This window comes from Pseudorasbora parva, chromosome 20, assembly GCF_024679245.1.
Source record: "Pseudorasbora parva isolate DD20220531a chromosome 20, ASM2467924v1, whole genome shotgun sequence".
Classification (NCBI taxonomy): domain Eukaryota; kingdom Metazoa; phylum Chordata; class Actinopteri; order Cypriniformes; family Gobionidae; genus Pseudorasbora; species Pseudorasbora parva.
Window position 1 is genome coordinate 22,047,313 of NC_090191.1, and position 17,123 is coordinate 22,064,435.

Here is a 17,123-nt window from a genome sequence, read left to right on the forward strand (position 1 = left end):
CGCTAACGCAAGAGTTTAATGAATAAGAAAAAGAAATTCAAATGGTCAAACCGTGTCAGGCGCTATCAGTCATCTCATGCATTATAAAGCATCAGTCTGGCATCTAACGGACTGCGTTATTACGGCTCAAGGAGAAAAGCGGCGTGCTACCGAACGCACGCGGGCGGTACCTGTTCCCTCTCCGCGGCCCGTGCGTCCACGTCCCCCTCTCTCTCCCTCTCTCTGTTAAAAAGGTTCATTACGGACGCGTGTGATCGCTCCCATTCAGATTAAGTGTGTGTTTTTACTCCGCAGCCTGCACCGACCCGGAAGAGCTCGCGCCTGGTGTACAGTAAGTACGGTAAGTGTGTGTATGTGTGCGCGCGCGCGAGAGACGGAGTGAGTGTGTGTGTGTGTGTAGGCTAGAGGGAAAAAAGGAGCCTAGTTTTTTTCTCTCCTGCTGTAAATGCCATCGGCACTTCCATCTGTGTGTCACTTCACATCTGAAGCCCATCAGAAAAAAAACGCCTGACCACGCATCAACCACAATTCCGCAGGTCAGTAAATATTCGGATTCATATTTTTCCATCGATTATATGAACTAATTTCGAGCTTCTCTACAATTAGCCTAGCTTCCAAAACTGTCGAATACGTTGATTTGCTTCCATAGCGTTATGCATGCCAGGTCTTCGGATGCTTTGTCCCTCCATTTCATGTTTTTTTTTTTTTTTTTTTTTTTTTTGGTGCAAGATAGGCTACAACTGTGTTGCGGTTATCTCTGTTTAATAAAATTGATATTTTTCACATCGACACTCATTCTTGTTTTGTTCTGTATGAGGGTGGCACAGTCATTTAACAATTTCAGACGTGTAGATGACAACTCTCATGAGCTTATTCATTTCACCCGACTCATATATAGGCTATGCGTTTCACCAGCACCCACGTCCACTTTCCGTCAATTGGGGTGGGATTTTATGGACGCCCTTGTATTTTAAGAGTCATTTCCCGCCTACCGTCCTCTAGATGAAGGATTTTAATGATCTATTACCACCTGAGTGTGAGCAAGTATGCTTCTCTTAACCCGTGAAATTGATCTGATTAGCCCCGCAATGGGTCATAAAGAGAAGTGGATTTGCTGAAACTGCGCTTCCAGTGTGTGTGTGTGTGTGTGTGTGTGTGTGTGTGTAGGGAGAAAGAGAGAGAGAGAGAGTGAGGCAGAAAGAGAGATGATGTATTTGTGTTGCTGGTTTGAAGAGCATTGGAAACAGAAAGAAGAGGACGCGACATTAAGGCACATCATAGGCCGTCTTTCATGGGCGCAAGCTCGTTTGGTTTGTATTTGCATGTAGAGAGCTGCAGCTTCCATTGATTGGAGCTGAATGCGCGTAAAACAGCTGTTTCTCCCTGATAGCACGAGACCGGCCACTCCATTCAGCTGCACAGTGAAATGATCTGAAACCATGTCCTCAAATCAGCACTCGACCGAAAGGAAGAGATGTACTTTTGTTTGAACGACAATATTCCTGCGCTGCGCCTCTTTGTTTATGAAGTTGTTACACGCGACATCCCAAAGAGCACCAATGGAGATCAAATTAATACATCAGGCCTGAAGCAGGGGTGATGTTATACGAACAGACGGATTAATATTTCGAAGGCTAATTTATCGAAGATGGATTCTTGGGAACGAATAATAACGAATTAATTTGTTGGCCTGTTTCAGATAATGTCGAGTTTGCTATTAGTTATCGGCACCAAATGAAAACTTGTCTTTAGATGCGGCGAATTATCAAAAACAAAACCTGCACTTCGAAGCTCTTGCGTTTTTTCCCTCACACCTTTTTGTCAGTTGTTCTTAGAAATAAGTCAAACTCGCATTATGACACACCTTTAAGAATTTCACCTCCTCGACTGAGTTCTAAGAATTTGCTGTATAACCTACATAGGCCACCATCACACAGCATATGAATTCAGAAAGAAACTTCGTTCTTGAAAAGACGAAGTACATGAATCACAATCCGCCCAAGTCTGCTTGAGTTACCCTTTATCGATTATCATTATTATTTTTATGAATTAGCCTCTGTTATGTTTCATTTTAAAACATTTTAATTATTATATTTTTATAACATTAGCCTAGGCTACTGGTATTACAAATACCACCACTATATTTCCCCCACAAATCGCGGTTTACAGTTAAGCTCCTTTGTGATTTTCCACAGCTGGTAACTGAGATGAGAAACGTTTTGTTGCTTAAAAATAAATGTGACGAACAAGCCCTTAAATGCGTGAATATTGCAAGTGTAGCGCTCATGTTTCGCTATACTGAACCCCCCTCCCCTGTCTTTATCATTCGGTAGCTGGGGTGAAGTGTGTGTCCTCTGGTTCACCCTGCTCTGTTTGGACAGCTTTACCTGGGCAGGCTAGGCCGACCCTTTCATCAAATCTCCTCATCTTCAACTGACCAAAGACGTCATGGAGGCTTGCGTTAAAATCTGATTTATCCCCATACAACCATAACGTGTGTGTGTTTGTGTGTGTGTGTGTGTGTGTGTGTGTGTGTGTGTGTATATATATATATATATATATATATATATATATATATATATATATATATATATATATATATATATATATATATATATATAAATATAACATATGATATGCTTGAGTTAAAAAAAAAATCAGAAGTGTTTTTTCAGAAGTGTTATTCTGAAGATAACAATCGCACTCACCTCCACGATCAACCAAAAATGAAAGCGGATGACAAAAACACAGTTGTGTTGGTTTATCATATAATTAAGTTGTAGCCTATGTCACACAAAAAAGGATAACAGCAACAGTGCTGCTATTTCTTGCCTGCTGATAAAAGAAGTTGCATGTTTTAAATTTCTTATTGTTATTAATAATAATATTGTGCACCATACTGTTTGTGATGGCTTCTACTGTCATGCTTTCGGATTGTATTATGTACACGTCCTTTCAGAAACACGCTTCACCAAAAATTATTACAAAAGGGTTTTATGTGTTTATAAATGGTGCTCGATAAAAACAAAGCGTGTTATCAGCGCACATCTTCTAACCCTTGTTATAGGGTAGACTAAAATAAAACGGCCGGGTCTTAAGTTCTCACCCACAGTGAAAAGTGTGATGCCTTCTGATTTTAATCTGCCTTGCCTGACATAATCATTCACAAATTATCTGCCCAATCTTCAACCTGACCCAGTATCGTTGTCTACCACCGATTTACTGTGCCGTCAATGAATCAGCCTGATGGTGGCCCGAGCTAAAAACAATGGGTCTGATATATATATATATATATATATATATATATATATATATATATATATATATATATATATATATATATATATATATATATATATATATACGTGTGTGTGTGTGTGTATGCACGCATGTATGTGTGTTTCACATTTAGTTATTTATATGGTTTTATATGGCTTTTGTAGCCTATATATAGGCTATATATATAGGCTATATATATAGTTTTATTTAGACTATTTTTTTTAGCTTTCCTTTTTCCCTTGTTTAACACGTTACAGCTGTATACTGGGATTGTACTCCATATTTTGTTTTGACAGCCCGAAGTATGATAAATGGCAACATTTTCTTGTGAGGGCGCCTCGAATTCTTCCCAAGCTCTGACACACCGTGTCTGTAGCGTTCGGAACGGCTTCCATCCATGTCCCGCGCACTAAGCTTAAGACATTCTTTCCAGAAACAAAACACATAATCAGGATTTCACTTTTACCGTCGCGTGTTGCCTTCGAGTACCTCTAATGTACGCTCGCGCGCGGGATAATAGCTCGCGCGGATCATTACACGCGTCCGCTGACAGCTCGACAATGACAGTGAGCCAGTGCTACACTTTCCATCCAACTTCGGTTTTTACTAGCGAAAGAAGATGCTTTCCTCTTCCTACGGGAGGGAGAGAAAATGCACATTTCCTGAATCAGCATTTTCAGCCAGTTTTTCTTCAAATAGCCTAGGCTATGTTGTTTTTTACGCTTCGTCACGAAGGAATTGAAATTATTGTTATTATTATAGCCTATATTTTATTACATCAAATAGGCTACAATGTCTTACTCGCTTTATTTTTCAGTTAAAAACACATTATTTGAGTAGCACATGGATTTATCGTTTTCTGGACACCTTGACATAGGCTGCTATCGCGAGAGAAGCACAAGCTTGCAGAGCACATATTTTACCTCCGATGCGTGGAGCATATTTCCTGCCTGTTTACTGACGTCACGTCCAGCGGCGTCGGCAGGGCTGGCCATCATCTCAGCGCATTTCAGAGCATCAAACGAGCAGCCCAATTACATTTTGTCAATCTGTGGGGACGGGCCGGCCAACCCGGAGCATTACAGACAAAATATCACCCTAAGGGCCAAGCCCCCTTATTACAGTACAATAATAGCGAATAATCTACCTGACACTACTCCCTAATGTGGCATCTGTCAGAATAAATACGTTCCCATTACATATTAAGGTTAAAGTTTTAACCGCGCATACTGAAACGCTAATGTATTTGCATCGCGTTACATATAATAGCCTCTTAAATGAATAATGATGCAGTCGTTCGGTTGGTGTCCTTCAAGGAATACCCCAAAGAACACAGACTTCACCAGCCGGGGAAAGCCTGTGTTTAAAGTGCGGGAAGAGAGAAAGGACTATGTCGCAGTCAGGGTTTAAGAGCCTCTTTTGAACACTCATATAGGGAACCATTAGAAAAACGTGCTTGTCACCGCGAGAGGACGCACTGTCACAGTAAAAAAGAGAATACACTCCACAGAAGCTGCCACTGATAACACACTCAGTCATATAAACCCAAAAGACAGCAGGCCACAGAACGATGGTTCCCTTTAGTTCCGTGTTGATAGTTCCGTGTTTCTATATGTATTTATTTTTATGCACAGAAGCAACCTTAATAATTACTTCCCCCCAAAAAATCAATTTAAGAAATAATGTTGAAAGATTGAGAAGGCATTGTTTATGTTTCTAGTTCAGACGCTGCCATGGTCCTGATTTAATTTCTTTATATGCTTTTATCCTACAATCTCAGAATTAATGGTAGGCTATAAAGGCAGTCAATTGGACTATATCATTTAAAACAAAATCCAATGATACCATTTAGGTATTAATATGAACTCCTTGGCTACAAATGTGTACCTTTTGAAAGGGACCACCCCAGTGACCTTTGTACTTTTTTTCTGAGAGAATTGCTACATTATTTGTGACCCTGAACCACACAAACTAGTCATAAGTGTCAATTCTTTGAATTTGAAATAATCTTTCCATTAATGTATGGTTTGTTAGGATATGGAAATATTTGGCATTTAAAATCTGGAATCTGAGTGTGCAAAAAAATCTAAATACTTGAGAAAATCGCCTTTAAATGCAATGTATATAACTACTACTACTAATATATATATATATATATATATATATATATATATATATATATATATATATATATATATATATATATATATATATATATATACGGTAGAAAATGTACAAAATGATCTTTAGGCTATTTAATATCCTAATGATTTTTAGCATAAAGGTAAATCGATCATTTTGACCCATATTGTTGGCTATATCCATAACTATGCCAGTGCGACTTATGACTGGTTTTGTGGTCCAGGGTCACATTTATGAAGCAATTTTTTATTTATGATTTTTTTAAACCGAGCCTAAATATTCACTTCATAACCTAAAACGCATTTTATCGTGCTTGTGTTTTTATCAATTGTGTGTTTAACATCTACACGTTCAGACGTCCACTCAATTTTTTTTTTTAATAAATAAAAAAACACTCGATTTTGTATATGAATGGGAGGCAGAATTGGGCGCAGCTCCTGGTCATCTTTCCCTGGCCCACTTTATTCAATTAGTCCAGGCTGTTGGGCCCCGCCCCTGCTGATGACACCACAGACCCTCCTTAAGTTGCGTCGCGCCACAGCTGTCTGCGAGCATTGAGCTGACTGGCGCCATCCTGAAAGAATGCCTTCACTGTAAAAAAACACAGAGAGAGCAGTGCATTCAGAGACAGAGGGAGTGAGCACTAGAGAGAGAGAGAGAGAGAGAGAGAGAGAGAGAGAGAGAGAGAGAGAGAGAGAGGGAGGGATGGAAATAGAGTAAGAGGGAAGAGGGTTACTACTGCGCATAAACACAGATTTGATCAAACTTGTGTTCAGTCATAAGGCAGAAAACTTATCCAGATCGACCCGGCTCGGCCTGAACCGTGAAGCTCACTTGTTGAGTCTACACAGCGCAACTGAAAAACTTGCGGAACTTGACGCGCGTTTGGATGCGTACGCGGACTTATGACCAACAATAGTAAACGCATTTGACTTTCCGAAGTTAATGCGCGTTTATTGAACGGACGGATCCAGTTTACACGAGCTTCTGACGATTTACCAATGACAGAAAGAACACAAACGAACTGGCGGACTTTGTAAAAACAAATTGTCTTGTTCAATTTCAGGTGATCGGAAGTAAAAAAAAAAAATCGAACCAGTGGATTAAACAAAGGAGGAGTTTTGGACATTTTTGAACTTTCGTGTTGTGTGTATCGGTGACTGTATGAACGTTTGCTAAAAAGAGAAAAGAGAAAGAAAACGATGGAAGTAAGTCCGGAGCAACCCCGTTGGATGACCCATCATCACCCGGTCATTAACGGCCAGCATCCCGAGACACACCACCCAGGACTGGGACACTCCTACATGGACCCGTCGCAGTATCCCCTCGCGGAAGATGTGGATGTATTGTTTAATATCGACGGACAGAGCAACCACCCGTACTACGGGAACTCGGGTTCGGGCCGTGCAGAGGTACCCTCCGCCACCTCACAGTAAGTAGGCGAAATAATTCCTAATTTTATCATCAGTTATTTCACATTATTCATCTGTGTTCTATTCCGAATTAATAACATGTTCAGAAACTGCTTAGGATTGCATTCAAAATACAACTGACTTGTAGTTTACGTGTGGCTTACCTGAAGCGATGTGTCACTGGTTTCACATCTTTCTAGTAGTCTATGCTTATTTTACATTTTAGGTAATACAATAAATGTGTAATATTAGATTATGTAATGTGTTCCATTAATTTTAGAAAGCCTTTCGTTTAATTTAAATGTGATTTAACAGTTGAAATATATTAGGCTATGCTGGTAAAAAGATGTTATTAAGGTGAAATATTTCTATTAGCACTAGCTTGTTGGAATTTAATTGAATGATTAAAAAAAAGAAAAATTCAGTCTTTAAATCATGAAGTGCATGTTCCTGTTAGGTAGGCTACTTAAATTTAGTGCGGAAGAAAAAATATATTAATGTATTGACATGACTTCCTGCGGGGAACGGGGGGGAAAGCGTGACCTTGTTTTGAATCGCCCTATCTCGAAACATATCAAACATTTCCAAATCCGTGCATCGTCAGTAGATACTGGTGGGTACGATATCGAAAGTCGTTTGAAAGTGCGAAACTCGTCGAGGGCTGTTAATTGGGACCCTTCTCAGAGCCATCGAAAGCCTCTGAGAGTAACGTAGGCCTTTACGTGCAGTTTCACAGTTTACTCATTTAGTCAACTTGCACTAGTTCTTTTATGCAATAAAATGCATTTGCTAAAAAGCTTAAAAATAGCAGATACATGTGAACATGAAAATATATAGGCCTACGTGTAAAAATATTCGTGCTTTAGGAGTATGCAAATATTTATCATAGCCTACACAGGCCTATAAAATAAAGATATGAATCGCGTTTCCAAAACACATGTGACGAATCCCACAGCAGCACCTCGTCCTGTCCTAACAGCAGGCTTGTCTTTTGTTTTTTGCAGGTAGTCAGGTGTGTCGCCCATCGTTGCTGCACGGCTCTCTTCCTTGGCTCGATGGAAGTAAACCTATCGGCTCTCACCACAGTACCTCCCCGTGGAACCTCGGGCCTTTCCCCAAAACTTCCATACACCACAGTTCCCCCGGTCCTCTGTCCGTTTACCCCCCAGCCTCCTCCTCCTCGCTGTCCGCTGGCCACCCCAGCCCACACCTCTTCACCTTTCCCCCCACTCCACCCAAAGATGTGTCCCCTGACCCCTCAATTTCCACGTCGGGCTCGGGCTCATCCGTACGGCAGGAGGACAAAGAGTGCATTAAGTACCAGGTGTCTCTGGCCGAAAGCATGAAGCTGGATCAGGCTCATAGTCGGAGCATGGCCTCTATCGGAGCGGGCGCGTCCTCCGCGCACCATCCCATCGCCACTTACCCTTCCTATGTGTCCGATTACGGGCCGGGGCTCTTCCCACCAAGTAGCCTGATAGGTGGGTCCCCTTCTAGTTATGGTTCCAAAACGAGACCAAAAACAAGGTCCTGTTCAGGTAGGCGTGCGCTTTACTACCCTTTGATTTTACTAACATAATCATAGTCAGATCATTCAGCAATGAGCTCTTATTGTGCAATTCTTTTCGTTTTCCTCAAAAACAGCCTCCCAGGTTATCAAATTCCCAGACTATTGATTTGGTTCTGAATATTTTTTTTTGTCTGTGCCAAGGCTTGGCTATCAAATTTGGGGCACAACCCACATCCCTTGTTCAAAAAGCATCCATGTCTCCACTCCTTAAATCCGACGTGATTTATGAAAAATAAGGCATCATGTTATATTTAAATGCATTTGGGATTGATGTTATTATTATTTTGAGCTTTGAGTTTATAATCCTGTTCGCCTAATTAATTTATAATGCAATAATCTCATTTTTTTATTGTGGTATCAATTTAAAATAATCAATACGCAACAGACTTTCTCTTCTGCGGAGTTGTTAACACGCCCGCTTTGCTATATTGCATTATTATATTCCGCTTTGGAGAATATTATATCTAATGTCGTCCGGCTACAAAGCGGAATTAGCTTCCCTGATTTATTAAACGTCGCTCAGCATATGCACATTTAAAGCGGAGCGCTAGGGTTTTCCGGATGTAGATGTGTGTGTGTGTGTGTGTGTGTGTGTGTCATCTCTTGCTCCTCTTGTGCCTCGCAGTGCACGGCCCCATCTCCCTCGCGTTTATATGTTTAAGCTAATCCAATTATTTTCAGACTGCTGCACGCGACAGTTGCATTGTTTACTTTGCGCAGAAACTTTGATAGAGTCCGGATGCGCCGCGGATCGCTCGGAATAACGAATGAGCTGGCGCAATGCACGGCCGACATGCACAGACAGAGTGTTATCCAAACACGCAGAGAAAATGATTTCAAAAGGTCAACCAGCTTTTTGAATGCGATTAGCTGCTCCTCTTTTTAAATCATAGCGATTGATTTCTATGATACAGAGAACCTATTCAGCTCATTTATAGCCTAATTTAACTTGTGTGTTACTATTTTTTTTAATTCAGTTTTTACATTTTAGATAGCCTGCATATTATTATTTATTAAGCATTTTGCTCATAGCGCACACACAGAACGTTCCACTAAAGCATTGTTCTTTTTATTAGGTTTTGCTTTTGAAGCAGGCAAGGCTACACGCACCTCGGGTGCAGCAGAACACTGTTATTACGTGTTCCACTATCTGTGGTAACGTGCTCGCGAGCTTTGTGGGTTTGGGGCAGTTTGTAGAGCAAAATGAGGGCAGAAATGCTGCTGGGTAAAGGGGTGGGGGGGCCGCACGGCGAGGTTGTTTTTCGTTTCAGCGGAGCGACCGGAGGCGTGGGTCACTGAACATGTGAAGCGCGCGCCCTTCACCTGTCAGTCAGACGGAAAGCATGCCAATCAAACGCCACGGTGTTTTAATTACGTAAAGAGAGCAGGTTACACAATGAGTTAATTAGACCGACGCGTTCGCTTACTGCTACCGAATCCATCTAGCACCATTTCAGCCATATAGCCGAAAATCTACTTTAACATATCCTAATAATTACCCCCCCCTAGTCACGTGGTTTCATGAAACCGGGAGGTTGTTTCTTTGGAAATTGAGTATTTACCCAACTATATTATATTTACGGGTCCCTCTATTAATGAATAATGCAGTATTTTCAACGCGAGCAATGATACGTTTGATACATATTTCTGAAGATACATTTTCACAGCATTGCCTACTTAGAACCGCTAAGTTATTTGTAGATCTTATCAGATGATGTCACATTTGGCGATTGAGAAGTTAAGCTCAATGATGTAATATTAGATAATGTTTTTTTTCTTTTCTTTTTTCTTTTTTTGGTAATGCATTAATAATAATAATAATAATAATAATAATAATAATAATAATAATGAGCTATTAATGCATTTCCATATCCATTTGATATCAATGCGAATGTTTAGCCTGTGTGTATATTTTCTCTGTCATATAATGAATTATTATGAGTGCAATACATGCATAATATGAATACATTTATTAGTGATTATGTTGTGTACATTACGGGTAAAATGTTGATGTTTAATAACATTCTGTTTTTAACAAATCATGGCCACTGGTGTTTAGTATGCTCACTAGTGGCGTGGCCTAAGATTGTGTAGTTGTGCTTGTGCATGGAAGTGTGTTTTAGTGGTTCTAAAAAATCAGTTGTGCATGCGTGTGTGTGTCTCTGTTGGCAGAGGGTAGAGAATGTGTTAACTGCGGGGCCACCTCGACTCCTCTGTGGCGGAGGGATGGCACCGGTCACTATTTGTGTAACGCCTGCGGACTATACCACAAGATGAACGGACAGAACCGACCCCTCATCAAGCCCAAGCGGAGGCTGGTATGTTGCTCTATAGCACTGTATTAATGACACTTCTGTCTTTCTCTTTCTCTACCCAGGAAGAAGTGTTAGCTGCAAGAAATTGACTCGCCAAGCGCAGGTCTCGTTTTTTTTAGATTAAGCAATAGCAGTTATTATTATTATTATTATTATTATTATTATTATTATTATTATTATTAGCAATAATAATAATGATTTTTTTTCTGTATCAAATTTGATTTATTTTTGTTATTATTTCTTTTATTTTATTCCCCCCCGCTCGACACATATTCCCGGCCAATTTTATTTTATCGCAAATATTGCTGACACTGTTTCTACTTGTCAGCATAACGAAATTTGTCACGGAGAGACTTCAAAGTGTTGTGAAACGAGCGCTTATCTCAAATGAGTACGCGTGGGAGGCGATCAGCTCGAACAGGTCAAATATGTCTGCAGAAATTAGGTTCAATTCTGACAATACGCCATTCATCAGGGACACTGTTTCACAGGGATTTAATAAACGAGAGAGAGAGAGAGAGAGAGAGAGAGAGAGAGAGAGAGAGAGAGAGAGAGAGAGAGAGAGAGAGAGAGAGAGAGAGAGAGAGAGAGAGAGACTGCGTTTTCAATGGCCTGGCAGCGGCAGACACGTCTCTCTTCGGGCTTTGGATAGAGTCGAAGCTCTTGAGGCGCAGAGAAATAGTCCGAGCGCTGCTATTTTGGCATTGGCCTTCTCTCCCTCTCTAATGTGAAAAGCCGACTTCCCAGGAAAAGACTGGCGGATATCTGAGCGCTGCTGATAAAACCCCTCGAACAACAGCGCTCGCTCCCGTAGTCTAAACACACGGACGAGAACGCGCAGACAAGGAGTCACGACTTCAGGTTGATCTTCACTCAGCCCAAATAGGGCTACTCTAGAAAATAATAGCACGGAGAAGAATAAAACAAGCGTCCTAATTTATTCGAATTTAATTCATTTGGAAATACAATTTAGCTGTGCTTTTTTAATTCTCAAACGAGTCCGGTCGAAGAAAAACAACAACAGCCAATCGCAATAAGCATTTGACACGACCGTCGCCTAATATGACGCTTCGACCACGTCAATCAATTATTAGTCTTTTAATTGAATTAAACTACGCATTTATTCATAATTTTTTTATTACTTCAGCATTTCTGTATTAACCCTAATCGTATGTTTTTCTCTCTCTCCATAGTCAATTTCAAAATATGTTGCTGATCCCTACAAATTCATAGCATTTTTCTTTTATTTTTCCTTCCCCCCTATTGTTTTTGTTTTTTTGTTTTGTTTGTGATAATTGATTATGTCAGTAACTGCTTATAATTAATAATTATAACTGCTTTTAATCAATGCATGTTAATTTAGAGCAAGCTATTTCAGTGCAGCATATTGATGTGAATAAAGATGGCTAATATCTAACTGAAGGTTGATGTTTAAACGTGGATCCATTTCATGCAGAGCCGCTGTTTCTCCATCATTTAACGGGAAAATGTCATCAGCTTTAATGGGCACTATTTAAACCAGCGCTTTCATGTCCTCTGTAAATATTTAGGTTTGAGAGGGCATGTGTGCAAAGGCACTATTTTTACCCGAGAGTTTAAGGCACCAGTGTTATGGAGATCTCTTTTCCTCTCACATAGTCCTGCATCGCTTAAAAACCATTTGCAAGCTCAGGAAACAGGAGGGTTGGGGGGCCATTAGCACTGTAGGAATGTAATCATCATCTTAAGATATTATTTTATGAGCGTAATAACGTGATTCTCTCTCTTTGTGTGTGTCCATCAGTCCGCTGCCAGACGAGCAGGGACCTCATGCGCAAACTGTCAAACGACCACGACGACACTGTGGAGGAGAAATGCGAACGGCGATCCCGTCTGCAATGCCTGCGGCCTCTATTACAAATTACACAATGTAAGCTCCATAGCTGTCTTACACTTATCTAGTAAGATATTTTCTATCTTCTCTTTGCATGATGGCACCTTTCATGTCATGCCATTTCTTTCTTTCTTTCTTTCTTTCTTTCTTTCTTTCTTTCTTTCTTTCTTTCTTTCTTTCTTTCTTTCTTTCTTTCTTTCACAACATTCACAACATTGTGAGAAGTGAAAGGCTCATGCATTGACTACTCGAAAGTGACTACAAATCCATGTTAATCAATCACACTCGTTATATATTTTTATCTTTCCCCCTTTTTTTCCTCCCAAGGCCTGTCGATTGGCCCTACTATAATGCTATTTTCAAACCCCAGGGACAACTTAACCCATTCTAAACGTCTTTTAAACGTTCCCCAATGGGATTTGATTCGTACCACTGAGATTTGTTTAGTTCTTCCTCATATTATTATTTCTTTTTTTTTTGCTATTATGTTGGACATAAACTGCTAGTACTGTCGTACTATTGAATTACACTTCAGTTGCTGGTATTTCTATGTCAAAACATATGCCGGGGAACATTTTCATTCTACCTAATCAGCTCTGGTATCCTGTATCATCACACTTTAAGGGCCCCACGCTCCTGTTACACTCTCCTACTAGTCACGCAAACGCACCCTTTTAAATCATTTTACCATGTTGGTTTTGACTGTTTCGTAAGAACTCTAGAAAAAAAAATCCCTTAAACTTGACCTAGGTTATCAGGGAAACAAATAACACGTTTTACCAAATGAAACATCCAAGAGTTTGGGGGTAATTGAAAAATTAGTTTGTTTTGGTACGTCGTATTTTCTGTTAATGCCGGCCTGCTTTGAATCGAATTCCAGATTTTGCATGCTAAATTAAGCGGAGTGTTCTTCACTAACTCGCATGTTTGCATTATCACAACCACTCCCATCTCTCATTGAGCCGACAGGGGTTTGTCATAAGAACTGATTTGTGATTGTATTTGTATGTCTGCCAGCCTAGGGTTAGACTTCTTCCCCGTTTCCCTTCTCAGTTTATTTCTGTGGTCAGTTTAAGACCCCAAAAAAGTATAACTGAACAATGTAAACGAGTGTTTCTAATAGCCGACAGCTATAAGCATGTGTTTTCTGTGATGCCCAATGGAGATGTTTTAAATTAACAGGTTTGCTTTGGGGTGTGAGCTCACACACACACATACTGGCACACACACATTTACACTAGTGGTTGGCCAGTATGGGTTTTCCGATAACAGACGTCAATGCAGATATCTAGAGTACAGTGTGTCAGAATATTTTTGAAGATATATATTTGATTTGATCCAGTTTGTTGTTAACGAACATTTACAACATTCACTCAAAGTTGTGTGGGGTTTATCAATCTTTTATAAATCAAAATGGTGAAATAATGGTTGAGTGTTCAGTTTACACTGTAGAAAATGTCTCCAATTGAATATTTTCTAGTGACTGATCACATCTCAATTTTTCAGTTGGCAAAATTAAATTTCTGTGAATTGATGCAATTTAATTCACAGAAATTCAAATTGACCAACTGAAACATTTAGATGTGATCAGTCCCAGCAAAATGGTCAACCAAACAATCAAACACGTTAACATCATAAACAAATTCTTCTTAGTATCACTTAACAGCTCTTGTACAAAGCTTCTAGAGTGTTTTAAGACAGAGAGAGAGAACGAAACAGTCCAGTTCTGGGGGTGAAAGTGGCAGGCTTTGGCAAACGGATGTGGCAGTGCTATTGCGCTTGAACCCGGCTGGCCAGAGTCTGGGGTTTCTCTCTTTGGCAAGACTGGCACCGTCCATGCCTAACGTCAGGGAACCAGAGGCTAAATCCAGCCTAGTCCTGATATAACCCGACACACACACTCGTATGTACAGACACGCTCGCTCGAACAAAGACACCGGAATATCTGTGTTATAATGAAGCTCTATTACATACCATCAGAACATGCTTGGACCCAATAAAGCATTAAAGGGTCTCACGATGAGTGTGTAAAGTGACCCTCATTGTTTAGCCAAATCCTAATCCCAGAAACCGCGACTTAAAAGAGGTGTCAGCTTTCAACTTGCCCGTAAGAAGGAGACATTTTAAACAAGATCTGTTTAATATCTCAATTGTTTCTTCAAGTCAGCAATTACAGAGATAAGATGGAGAGAATATGACTTTTTCTTAAAGGGATAAGTCACCCAAAAAAGAATATCCTTTCATTATTTACTCGTTCCAAACCTGTCTGAGTTTCTTTCTTCTGTGGACCAAAAATTCAAAGTAATTTGAAGAACGTTTCAACTGTATTTGTCTATACGATGGATGCCAACGCGTCCAAAACAACATCGGACTGCTTTGACTTTCATTGTATGGACATGAAAAACATTATCCTCTTTTGAAAGTCTTCTTCACAGAGGGAAGAATGTCAAACAGGCTTCAAACTACACAAGGTTGACTTCTCAGATGTTTCTTACAATGTCTCAAACTGTGCTCCGATACCAAAGTCTAAGATATCATCAAAAGTCAGTTTCATTATGAACTCATATTTCCAAGACCAAATTATCTGAGCTATGCTATCCACATTAATTTGACCATATATCAACAACTGCGTCCCTTGTGTCTATTTTTATTTCTCATTAGGAATTTTTAGGAGAAACATCTGAGATTAAGTTAATACTTAAAAGAAACATAACTGGATTTAGGTCTTCTGAAATATGGAGGACCGATCTCTTTGCAATAAAGTGTTCCTCTGGATGTGTTATGAAAACCGAAATAATGTTGAAGTTTTTCCATTATGCTCCTGTCTTATGTAAGCGGGACGGTCTCGTGGCCATTACTAAAATCTGTCGTCTCTCTCCCCGCAGATCAACCGACCACTCACCATGAAGAAGGAGGGCATCCAGACCCGGAACAGGAAGATGTCCAGCAAGTCCAAGAAGAGCAAAAAGTCCCATGATAGCATGGACGATTTCTCCAAAAGCTTGATGGAAAAGAACAGTTCCTTCAGCCCAGCCGCCCTGTCGCGTCACATGACCTCGTTCCCTCCCTTCTCGCACTCCGGCCACATGTTGACCACGCCCACCCCCATGCACCCCTCTTCCAGCTTGTCCTTCGCCCCCCACCACCCCTCCAGTATGGTGACGGCGATGGGCTAGAGCACCCTGCTACCTCCGACCGCCTAATCTCCTCACGGTGGACGTCTCAAAGCACCGTTAACCTTGAAGCCTGTCACCCGCCGCAACCCTCCGACCTTGAACCAGCTCTCTCACATGCTCCGTCTGAGCTACGAGCCCCCCCACCCCAAGACCCCCCTTCTCTACTTCGGTATGCCCCGCTTAACCCCCCCCCACCCCGCATTATGAGGGAGAGACAGTGAGAATGAAAGAGAAAAGACAATGACTTTCTTCATCGCCCCTCCAATCATGAAGCCTCGCGCTGATGTCAACCTTCATTTGTGTACAAATGCCATCTTTCCTGTGGGCATCAAGGCACAACCATTACGAGACTTTAAAATAAGGTTCTCTAATTCCCAAACCTGCTCCTTTTCTTCTTCTACGCATCTCCTATTCTTCACCCGCCCCCCCCTCCCCGTGAGACATGAGGAATCGAGCTGTGAATGACAACAGGAGATGAACTCTGCATATATTTGTAAAAAAAAAATGTCTGAAATACATTTAATGAAGACTTTTTAAAGAGCAAAATGAAAAAAGGCGAGGACAGGAAATGCCCGTGGGCAGCTAATGATAAGAAGGGTACGACTTAAACCTTGGAAGATGGAACGGCGTGGCGGCGTGGCCACGATTTCTATCCGAATGATGAAAAAAGTAGGAGACGAGAAGTAGGGGGAAGAAAAGTAGAAAGAAAATGGTGTGTAATGCATTAAAACTTGTAGTCAGGTCTGTTTCCGCAGACTTCCAGCTACTCTTCTGGATGTGTTATAGGTCTTGGGCAATTGGTTTGTGTTCCCACACACACACACTCATACGCAGACACACACACACACACACACACACACACACACATGCACGCACGCACACACACACAGACATCTGAAAGACTTCTTTGAGCCCAGGTTATATGCATTGTGAAAAAAGTTCCTGTATTTGTTATTTGTATGTATAATTCAGAGTACCAAAAATACGAAAGAAACAAAGATGTAGAATTATTTCTTTATGTAATGCAGACTGAATGGTTGTACAAATTTAATAATCACTAGTGTAAAAAAAAGACTTGCTTTTTGTTGCGTAATTTTTTTTCCTCTTTGAAAATAATAAACTAGTTTAATCTCTGTTGACATCACGCTAGAACGCAACGGCGGGCGCTTTTGTGCGTGTTTGCATACGACTTTGTGTGTGAATGCGAGAGTGAGCTTTTGTGGGTATATGTCACTACGAATGTGTGATATCTGACACATGGCTTTTCTAGCCACAAGGACACCTCTAGATTTACCCAGAATGCTGCTGGCCGCATACCAACAGGAAGCCTAGAAATAAACAGACATGTTGTGAAGG

The 17,123-nt window shown here is 40.7% G+C and overlaps 1 protein-coding gene across 1 annotated transcript; it reads left to right on the top strand.

Moving 5' to 3' along the window:
- The first annotated feature begins 321 nt into the window (after positions 1–321).
- Positions 322–16,911, top strand: gata3 (GATA binding protein 3). Its single transcript, XM_067427048.1, is given in 7 exon segments — positions 322–340; positions 6,488–6,815; positions 6,817–6,853; positions 7,838–8,371; positions 10,576–10,721; positions 12,502–12,627; positions 15,477–16,911. Coding segments are annotated over 6 exon segments (1,326 nt in total). The 5' UTR covers positions 322–340; positions 6,488–6,623; the 3' UTR covers positions 15,768–16,911.
- Positions 16,912–17,123: the final 212 nt, after the last annotated feature.